Source organism: Rhinopithecus bieti, unplaced genomic scaffold, assembly GCF_001698545.2.
Source record: "Rhinopithecus bieti isolate Rb0 unplaced genomic scaffold, ASM169854v2 scaffold_63316, whole genome shotgun sequence".
Lineage (NCBI taxonomy): Eukaryota > Metazoa > Chordata > Mammalia > Primates > Cercopithecidae > Rhinopithecus > Rhinopithecus bieti.
Window position 1 is genome coordinate 1,144,346 of NW_016824497.1, and position 11,607 is coordinate 1,155,952.

The 11,607-nt window shown below is 37.5% G+C and overlaps 1 protein-coding gene across 3 annotated transcripts in view; it reads right to left on the reverse strand.

The window, feature by feature from the left end:
- DCAF17 (DDB1 and CUL4 associated factor 17) overlaps nt 1-11,607 on the reverse strand; it is a 48,597-nt gene that overhangs the window by 24,560 nt on the left and 12,430 nt on the right. For all 3 annotated transcript variants that reach the window (XM_017862376.1, XM_017862375.1, XM_017862377.1), the window contains exons 4-8: nt 10,294-10,430; nt 9,148-9,226; nt 5,595-5,684; nt 739-843; nt 340-445 (exon numbers count right to left, since the gene is read on the reverse strand). In XM_017862376.1, the coding sequence (XP_017717865.1) occupies nt 340-445; nt 739-843; nt 5,595-5,684; nt 9,148-9,226; nt 10,294-10,430 (517 nt within the window). The remainder of the gene's footprint in view (nt 1-339; nt 446-738; nt 844-5,594; nt 5,685-9,147; nt 9,227-10,293; nt 10,431-11,607) is intronic.

Below are 11,607 nucleotides of genomic sequence, written 5' to 3' on the forward strand. Positions count from 1 at the left end.
TATATATATATATATTAAATTGTAAAAGAGCTAAGATGGTATCATTTGCTGCAATTCATTTTGCAAATAAGGAAATCAAGGATCAGAAAAGTAAAGTGAATTGCTAAAGGTCTGTGGCCAAGCAAGGCTCAGCATCCCCAGGCCTTCATTTCAATGAATAACTGACAGATTTTCCTTGACACTTATTTGTTATTGAATAGCAAGGTATATGACGTATAGGAGTAAAATGAATTGAGTTTTTTAAATAAATGAGAAAAACATCTGGATGACTATAATTAGTAACTATTTATATGACCACTTATTTTTTTAACGTGAAAAAATACTAGAGAGTAGCCATACCTGTGATTTTAATATTACAAGGAATGCCAAAAGGAGCCTCTCCTACAGTTCCAGTAGTCCCACCCCATCTGCATGCACACCCTAAGTCAAGTTTCTGTTGCATGAACTAAAAACAAAACAAAACAAAATGGTGGCTTTAGCACCTATTTATTTGATATCTGGAGAGAACAAAATAAAATTCACATGTATATGACAAAGAAAATGTCTTTTTCCAACGGCCTTTCTGTTTATCTTCCCCACCCCTGCTTTAAAGGTTACTTGTCTTTCTACATTTCTACAGTTTTTTAGAGCTGAAATCTACACAAGTGCCTTACTCTAAAAGCATCTCACTAAAAAAAAATCATACTTTAGTCAAAACATCATGCTAATAGTAATATGACAAATTTCAGTTTTCTCTACCTGTTCAGCGATGGTTTGGAAGCTATAGAGTCTGACCAGTCCTGAGCTGTACATCACAATCAGTATTCCATGAGACAAGGTAGCGTCTGTAACGTTCCCAAAAATCTGTTGGGGGGGAAGACAGATATCACCTGAGAAAAGACTGGAAGTCCAATCCTCTGAATGTTCACAGTGGTTTGTACTCTTGCTTAATATTTATGTCACTACTATAACACTGCTGCCTAGCATTAAAACCTAATTATAATTTATCGCCTTGAGGCTAGGGTGTTATTAGGGGTGAGCAGTGAGCCACTGGATTCTCATACTGGAGCACTAATGAAAGAGCAGCACATATCCCTCAGAATAATGCACCAGCATTCATTTGCTTCATAGCATTGTCAATAGCTATTAATAACAAATCCCATTTCTCATAGACACTGGCATACACCAAGGCCATGTCGTTCTAAATGAATATTTAATCTACTATTCATACTCTTCCAAGGATCCATTCCTTATGCTAAAATGTTCTTTATAAAGAGACAAATTTTTAGTTAATTAGAGGTGCCGAGCCCCTGGATAGTCTTTCATGCATGGTAAGTGAAAGATGTTCTTCAATCCCAAGTAACAATATTTAAAACCAAATCTCTCTGATTGCATATTTTTCTATTATTCTTATTTTTATACAATTCACCAGCTTAATCAAAAACAAACTACTTAAATGAAGATGTCCTTGTTCAATTACCTTGGAAATACAGGAATACAGGAAGATGTCCAATTACCTTGGACATACAGGAATAAATACAAACAGTTTATGACTTTGCCACGTGTTCATTTCTGTTGTAGACTGTAATAAGCATACATAATTACTTAATCTCCAAGCACAGAGAGAACAATTAAGAGTTGTATTTTTTGTCATCTCTTAGAAGGATAAGTATTATTTACTCTGACATTGACTAGTTCTGACTTTTTAATTCACTGATCCTAGTTTCCCACTTTGAGAAAAAGACAATTTGTCACTCCCCTTGAAAACCAGCACAAGACAAGGATGTCCACTCTCACCATTCCTATTCAACAATGTGTTGGAAATTCTGGCCAGAGCCACCAGGCAAGAGAAACAAACAAAAGGCATTCAAATAGGATTCAAATAGGAAGAAAGGAAGTCAAACTATTCCTCTTTTCATATGACATGATCCTGTATCTAGAAAACCCCATTGTCTCATCCAAAAGCTTCTTAAACTAATAAGCAACACCAGCAAAGTCTTAGGATACAAAATCAATGCGCAAAAATTGCTAGCATTCCTGTACAACAACAACAGTCAAGCTGAGAGTTAAATAATGAACAAACTCCCATTCACAGTTGCCACAGAAAGAATAAAATACCTAGGAATACAGCTAACAGAGGAAGTGAAAGATCTCTAGAAGGAGATCTATGAAGATGACACAAACAAATGGAAAAACATCCATGCTCATTGTTAGGAAGAATCAATAGCATTAAAATGACCATATTGCCCTAAGCAATTTATATATTCAATGCTATTCCCATTAAACTACCATTGATGTTCTTCACAGAACTAGAAAAAACTATTTTAGAATTCATATGGAACCAAAACAGAGCCTGAATTAGCCAAGGCAATCCTAAGCAAAAAGAACAAAGCTGGAGACATCAGGCTACCTGACTTCAAACTATACTACAGAGTTACAGTAACCAAAACAGCATGGTACTGGTACAAAAACAGAAACATAGACCAATGCAACAGAATAGAGAACCCAAAATATTAGTAAAACTGCACACCTATAACCACCTGATCTTCGACAAACTTGACAAAAATAAGCAATGGAAAGGATTCCCTATGGTGCTGGGATAACTGGCTAGCCATATGCAGAGAATTGAAACTGGACCCTTTCCTTACACCATACACAAAAATTAACTCAAGATGGATTAAAGACTTAAACATAAAACCCAAAACTATAAAAACCCTAGAAGATAATCTAGGCAATACCATTCTGGACATAGGCATGGGCAGATTTCATGATGAAAACACCAAAAGCAATTGCAACAAAAGCAAAAATTGACAAATGGGATCTACTTAAACTAAAGAGCTTCTGCACAGCAAAATAAACCATCAACAGAGTAAACAGACAACCTACAGTATGGAAGAACATTTTTGCAATCTATTCATCTGACAAAGGTCTAATATCCAGAATCTATAAGGAACTTCAACAAATTTACAAGAAAAAAAAAAAACCCAGTAAAAAGTGGGCAAAGGACATGAACAGATACTTCTCAAAAGAGGGCATAAATGTGGCCAACAAGCACATGAAAAAAAGCTCAACATCACTGATCATTAGAGAATCAAAACTACAATGAGGTATCATCTCACGCCAGTCAGAATGAATATTATTAAAAAGTCAAAAAATAACAGATGCTGGCAAGGTTGTGGAGAAAAAGAAACACTTATACACTGTGACAATGGAAATTAGTCTGACCATTATGGAAGACAGTGTGGTGGTTCCCCAAAGACCTAAAGACAGAAATACCATTTAACCCAGCAATCCCATTACTGGGTATACACCCAAAGGGATATAAAGCCTTCTATTATAAATACAAAAGACACATGCACATATATGTTCACTGCAGCACTACTCACAAGAGCAAAGACATGGAACCAACCTAAATGTCCATCAGTGATAGACTGGGTAATGAAAATGTTGTACATATACACCAGGGAATACCATGTACCCACAAAAAGAACAACATCATGTCCTTTGCAGGGACATGGATGGAGCTGGAGGCCATTAACCTTAGCAAACTAACACAGCAACAGAAAACCAAATACTCCATGTTCTCACTTTTAATAGGGAGCTAAATGATGAGAACACATGGAATGATGAGAACACATGGACACACAGAGGGGAACAACACATACTCGGTAGTATCGGAGGGTGGAGGGTGGGAGGAGGGACAGGATCAGGAAAAATAACTAATAGATACTAGGCTCAAACCTGAGGAATAAAATAATCTGTACAACAAACCCCCATGACACATGTTTATCTATGTAACAAACCTGCACATAATGCACATGTACCCCTGAACTTAAAAGTTAAAAAAAAAAAAAGAAAAAATATGAAGAAAAGCTTTAAAAAAAGAAAGAAAAGTAAAAGAAGAAAAGAGGACTTGTGTAATTCAAACTTTTTTTTTTTTTGAAATGGAGTTTTGCTCTGTTGCCCAAGTTGGAGTGCAGTGGTGCAATCCCGGCTCACTGCAACATCCACCTCCTACGTTCAACCAATTCTCCTGCCTCAGCCTCCTGAGTAGCTGGGACTACAGGCATGCACCACCACCCCTGGCTAATTTTTTTATTTTTAGTAGAGACAGGGCTTCACCATGTTGGCCAGGCTGGTATCAAACTCCTAACCTCAAGTGACTAGCCTGCCTCAGCCTCCCAAAGTGCTGAAATTACAGGTGTGAGCCACTGCACCAGGCCAATTCAAACATATTTTAAAATAATGAGTGCTGGCTAGGCGTGGTGGCTTATGCCTGTAATCCCAACACTTTGGGAGGCTGAGGCAGGCAGATCACAAAGTAAGGTGATCGAGACCATCCTGGCTAACATGGTGAAACCCCGTCTCTACTAAAAATACAAAAAATTAGCCAGGTGTGGTGGCGGGCGCCTATAGTCCCAGCTACTCGGGAGGCTGAGGTAGGAGAATGGCATGAACCCGGGAGGCAGAGACTGCAGTGAGCGGAGATCATACCACTGCATTGCAGCCTGGGTGACAGAGCAAGACTCTGTCTCAAAAATAATAATAATAATAATAATGACTGTTATAATAAAGTAGCCAATCTATTTTAATTCTAACTCCTCTACTTGCCACCTTTAGGATTTAGGTAGCTGCTTTTTATTTTTTATTTTAATTTTTTTAGAGACAGTATCACTCTGTCACCCAGGCTGGAGTGTAGTGGTGCAATCATAATTCATCAAAGCCTTGAATTCCTGGGCTCAAACCATTCTTCTGCTTCAGCCTTCTGAGTAGCTGGGACTGCTGCTTAACTTCTTCACTACATATGTATGTTACAATGTTGTAAAATATTCAAAGTGCATGGCACAAAATAAGCAAAAAAAGGTAACTAGTATTACTCTTTAGCCATTACGCAGTTTAGTATATAATGCTTACATAATGTAAAATTTTAATACATTCATCTTGTTTGCTTATAAAGATCAGTAGATCCTCAAGATACAGTCCTCTACAATACTTCAGGTACTGAATTAAAGACCTATATTATAGAGGAGCCCAATAAATAACTATTCACCAACAGTAAGTAACTTTTTTTTAAGTAGAATCCTATTCATTCTTTTACTCAAAGGAAATTTGTTCCTTCTTTCCTCCCATGTAACCGATCCACAAGTCAAGAACAAACGGGAACAACAACAAAACCCAAAACTGAATGAATTGGAAAATTTACATATTTAAACACAAGGCTTGTTATATATCATAAAGCGAGTTTTAGACCTATACCTTGCAATTAAAATGAAATATTTTGTTGCAACTTTTACCTTCCTTTAATGATCTTTTAACAAGCTTTGGAATGTTCCCTCTGAAAAAAAAATACCTTACTCATTCTGTAATTTCATAACATAGTAGTTTGTTAATAACCACAGGTATCCAATATGATCCACTTGAGAGGCATAAAAATATGCAGAAAGATGAAGGGATATTAGGCAAATATTCTCATGTGTTTTGTTACAATATAAACCAGGTTAGTGAACTTTTTATAGTGAGGGGAGCATTTCCAATCAAATATCTCATAAATAATTAAATGACATTACTCTTATTGTCAATAAAATATTGCAATTAAATAAGAAGTGAGTTCTTACCTTTTTATTGATCTCTAGAATCCCTACAAGTGAAAAAGGTAGAACTCGGAACACTGCAAGGTACAGCAAAACAGGTTGTTGAATGCCTGCCTAGAAGGAAAGACTAAAATTACATGCAGCTCTCAAAAGTGCTTCCAGAAACACTCTGTTTTCATTAGTTGAAAAAATCCATCTGTTCGTTATGCAGACGTTTTCATATTATGAAAACATCCATCTATCTAGATTGCAAAGTTACTTAAACAGGAAGGCAACATATTCAAAATACGTCCACTAAAGCTTCAGCCCTTCAGACACACACATGCGCATATATACAGACAAAAATCCATAACAGTAAACATTTCTTAGCAATAAAATACCATGCATTTACATTTTGAATTGGAGTTTGAACAATAAAGAACCTAATAAAAAGATATGTAGTTATTATGCTCATATCATTTGAAAGTTGCTGGATCAGGTAGCTCATGCCTGTAATCCCAGCTGTTTGGGAGACTAAGGCAGGAGGATCGCTTGAGGCCAGGAGTTTGAGACCAGCCTGGCCAACACAGTGAGACCCCGTTTCTACAAAAAATAAAAAAATTAGCCAGACATGGTGGCGCACGCCTGTAGTCCCAGCTACTCAGGAGGCTGACGTGAGAGGAGCGCTTCAGCCCAGGGGTTTGAAGCTGCAGTGAACTCTGATCAAGCCATTGCACTCCAGCCTGGGCATCCAGACAGGCTGTCTCTAAATAAATAAATAAATATATAATGAAAGTAGTGTTGTGCTGATTCCTCTACAGGAAATGAGAAATAATATCATCAATGAAAGCTTGAGTGCCTTTTCTGCTTGAAAAGGATAGCCCCCTTACTTTGAAGAACAAGGTCCAGTCAATTTCTTGCCACTATGAAATGTAAAACAATCTGTAGTACTTCTCCAATACAGTTTTGAAGGAAATTTCTTAGATTTGTGTTAGGCAAAGCTGTCTGCCCCATCACAGCCAGTCTCTGCTTCAATAGAACTTTTAAGGCTGGAACCACCAATCAAAACCACTATAAATAAAAGTTAGAAAACAAACAACAAAAAAGATTGTAATGCTTAAAGCCCAAAAGACTCTCCCTTTGAAAGGAATAAGTTTTTATTAAACTAATATCTTCAAGGTAAATCAGACTCCTTCTGTGTTCCTTAAACCCAAAGGAAAAGTACAGCTTATATGCCTCAACTAAGAGCTACTACTTGTTGGCTGGAGACTGTAGGAAAACAGTCCAGAATATAGAAATACTGACAAGACTTTTATAAACATTATCAGGTGATGGTAAATGTAAAACATTAATATATGATAATGTATAGAATTAAACTTAAAAAAATTCTTGGCTGGGCGCAGTGGCTCACGCCTGTAAATCCCAGCACTTGGGAGGCCGAGGCGGGCAGATCATGAGGTCAAGAGATCAAGACCATCCTGGCCAACATGGTGAAACCCCATTTCTACTAAAAATACAAAAATTAGCTGGGCGTGGTGGTGCATGCCTGTAGTCCCAGCTACTCAGGAGGCTGAGGCAGGAGAATTGCTTGAACCCAGGAGGCGGAGGATGCAGTGAGCTGAGATCTTGCCACTACACTCTAGCCTGGCAACAAAGGGAGACTCCATCTCAAAACAAAACTAAACAAAAATTCTTGCTCTTTAGCAATTTAAATTATTAAAAAGGTACATCAGACAAGACACTTTAGAATTCTCAAAGGAGCAAACTGTTTTGCTACTTTGTTATACTACCCCACTTTTCTGAATTTTCCTTTACCAAAGTAAAAGCAAGGTAGTGAGTAAGAGTATAAAGAGAGGAGTATTACTAAGAGAGAGACAGCATTTCTCTTTGATGTCATACTAAATAAATCAGGAAAAGGGTAAGGAGATTCCAATAAAAGGCATACAGTTAAGTTATTAATGTGACTGGAAAGGATTACTAAAGGGTAGGAAAACATTTAGATAACCATGATAAAAAGTCAGTAGAAGTAGCCAACAAATAGTTTGCTTGGCTTCAGGGGGATACAGAAAAAGTAGACAAGAGAGATGAGAGAGGAATGAAAAGCAGAGTTCACAGACACAGCGTGTATGGGAATACACTGGAGGGTTGACAAGGAAATGCTTGCTGTAGTTATCCAAATAAGGTAAAATTAGAGAAACTACTTAATTTTTTTTTTATGCTAGAATTATATATAAACTTCACCTGCCAGTTCATATTACAGAAATTTCAAGACCGGGCGCGGTGGCTCAAGCCTGTAATCCCAGCACTTTGGGAGGCCGAGACGGGCGGATCACAAGGTCAGGAGATCGAGACCATCCTGGCTAACACGGTGAAACCCCGTCTCTACTAAAAAATACAAAAAACTAGCCGGGCGAGGTGGCGGGCGCCTGTAGTCCCAGCTACTCGGGAGGCTGAGGCAGGAGAATGGCGTGAACCCGGGAGGCGGAGCTTGCAGTGAGCTGAGATCCGGCCACTGCACTCCAGCCCCGGCGACAGAGTGAGACTCCGTCTCAAAAAAAAAAAAAAAAAAAAAAATTTCAAGAAGGGGCAGCATGTTATAGCGCATAAGAGCAGGGACTCTGGAGCTAAACTGCCTGAGTTGGAGCCTAGGTTCTACCACTTACCAACACTATGATGTTGGATAAGTTACTTAGCCTCTCTGGGGCTCAGAATCCTCATCTGTAAAATGGGATGATGAAACTATCTACTGAAAGGAGTGTGCTGAAGATTAAATTAGTAAATACAGGTAAAGATCTCAGATCAGTGCCTGCCTGTTTTGCAATCAAGGACACCAGTGAGAAAAAGCTGAAGTAGTTCAAATTTAAAATGAGAAAGAACTACAACAGACTCTGCCAAGGTGAGACAGAAAATAAGTATTTTTCTAGATGTCCTGGTGTACAAAGAAACAGAAAACCTCTAAAAGCAGTCTATATCTATTTTTTAAGTGCTCAATAAATGCTTTCCATAGTATTTCCCCATAAGTCACCAATAGAAACAAAAGTTTCTTGATATAAATTTCCAGACTTTATAAAATTTAGTAAATCCTGGATAATTCTTTGAGAGAGAAAATCTTTTAAATAGCACGCTTCAGAAAAAAAATCTACCCATCAACTTTTCTTTTAAAATATTTTATTATTACCTTATTTCAATAGGTTTTTGAGGAACAGGTGGTGTTGGGTTACATGAATAAGTTCTTTAGTGGTGATTTCTCAGATTCTGGTGCACATATCACCAAGTGGCATATGCTAATATGTAGTGTTTCATCCCTCACCCACCTCCCACCTTTTCCCCCCGAGTCTCCAAAGTAAATTGTATCATTCTTATGCCTTTGCATCCTCATAGCTTAGGTCTCACTTATGAGAAAATACAACGTCTGGTTTTCCATTTCTTAATTACTTCACTTAGAATAATGGTCTCCGATTCCATCCAGGTTGCCATGAATCTTATCTTTTATAGCATGCTTCAGAAATAAAAGATCATTAGATTTTTCCTAACAAATCTGCAGACAAATTCCTATGAAAAAAATTCTACATTTTATTGAATGTTTAAAAATGTATACCTGCCGGGCCACTGCTGAGCCTCTGTTCTGAGCTGACTTAACTGCAATGACTTCTTGAGGAGTGTCCCAGCTCAAGTATCTTTTAAAAGAATGAAGAGAAGTTTATTTATTTGGGTCAGTTTCCTTATACTTAAAATCAAAATATTACATTTTATAAGTAAACTATTTTTTAGTTATTTAAATTATAAAAGCAAAGTGATCTATTTTGAAAAATAAATAGCTAAAAAAATTTCCCCTGTATCCCTATATGGACATATCCCTATTTAAATATACACATAATTTTAATCTTTCTAGAGCATGGGTGAATTAAAATTGTTTTTGATCTAAGAGTATTCAAAACTTAGGAAACAAAACAATCATTTCTACTTTAAAATGGAAGTTAGAAAAAGCACTAAAAATGTTATTTTCACACATTCCATGAACATATTCACTCCAAACATTTACATCTAATTTATAAAACTAATAGTTAAAATAACAGTTCTTGGATTGTATACAGCAGACAATTTAACTGAAACAGACTAGCCTTCAGGAAAATCTACCATAAAGTGCATCTTACATAGAAAATACTATTTGTGGAATACAGGCAATTTTTTTTAAAGCTTATTTATACTACTACAGGTTAGTTACTTACTAGGGATACAAAGATAAATGACAATTGGGTGCGATGGCTCATATCTGTAATCCCAGAACTTTAGGAGGCTGAGGTGGGCAGATCACTTGAGGTTGGGAGTTGAGACCAGCCTGGCCAACATAGGGAAACCTCGTCTCTACCAAAAATACAAAAAGTAGCTGGGCGTGGTGGTACACATCCATAATCCCAGCTACTCAGGAGGCTGAGGCAGGAGAATTGCTTGAACCCAGTAGGTGCAGGTTGCAGTGAGCAGAGATTAGGTCACTGCACTCCAGCCTGGGAGACAGAGCAAGACCTTGTCTCAAAAAAGAAAAAAAAAAAAAAGATAAATGATAAAGGGTCTCTACTCAGACCTCTAAATGTAGTCATCAAGGGAGAAAAAAAAAATAAGTTTATTAATTGAGATCTGGTTATGGACTAGAAAACTGACAGGGGAAAAAAGGCTTGAAATTTCCTGGGCCACAGGTTTCAAATTTTTAAAATAAAATCTTGAATAATAAACTCATAGTAAATACCTGAATTTGCAATAAGGTGCAAGATATATTTTCTCAAGGATTTTTCCCGTAGTTGCTGATATACGAAGTAGCCAATTATGAGCAGTCAGTGCTATGAGTGAGGACTTATAATCTGATGAATTGGGAAGTATATCTCCCTAAAAAAAAAAAGAGAGATATAAAAATGAAACTGCTTGGCCATGAACAATTTGCAGTAATCAATGTCCAAAGAAAATAGCTAAATATTCAAATAGCCAAATAAATAAACCACACAAGAAAGATTAAATGCCCAAATAGAGAATTAAGACAAGGAAAGACAGGATTGTGGGAAATTATTTTCATCATCACTTATTGAGTTTATTCACATAAAGCACTTAAACATGGCCTGAAATAATTTATTATTATGTATTAGTTATTATTTTATTAAGTATTCACAAATATTAGTCATAATAACAGTAGAAGAATAATGATGATGCTACTTCTGTGATAACAATAACAATAATAACAGCTCTTAAAATCATGTATAATATCACAGCGATTGAGAGTCCTCTGCTATTAGTATGGTGGTGAGTGCCCGGAGTCCCAACTACTTGGGAGACTGAGGCAAGAAGATCACTTGAGGCTGGGAAGTCAAGGCTGCAGTGAGTGATGACTGTGCCACTGCGCTCCAGCCTGGATGACAGAGAGCCTGTCTCAAAAAAAAAAAAAGCGTTCTCTGCTGGAACAGACATTCATATTGCCCCCTTTTCCTTTACCACAGGACTTGTTTCCTTTAGATGGAAGTCAAAACTGGCAAAATGCAAATTACTCCATTATTCACTGTGGTTCTGACCTAAGCTCAAATGAAAAGCTAGAAACCAATAAGATAGCCAAAGTACAGAAAATGGACCTGGTTTGAAAGATGACCTGTGTCACCAATGAATTACCCTAGAAAAGGGAGAGGATAGCTGCATGGGCACTCCTGTCACTGAGGAGCCACCACAAGGTGGAAGTCTAAGGCAGGAAGAAAAAGAAGCAAAGTTTTCTACTTTAATTTGTAGACTAAAAGCGCGTTGTGGTCCCCACTTGTAATCCCAGCACTTTGAGAGAGTGAGGCAGAAGGATTACTTGAGCCCAGGAGTTCGATATCAGCCTGGGCAACTAACTAGACACTGTTTCTAGTTAAGAAAGAAAAAAGCAGCAGCCAGGTGCGGTGGCTCACCCCTGTAATCCCAGCACTTTGGGAGGCTGAGGTGGCCGAGTCACGAGGTCAAGAGATGGGAGACCAGCCTGGCCAACATGGTGAAACCCCATCTCTACTATAAAAAATACAAAAATTAGCTGGGTGTGGCGGTG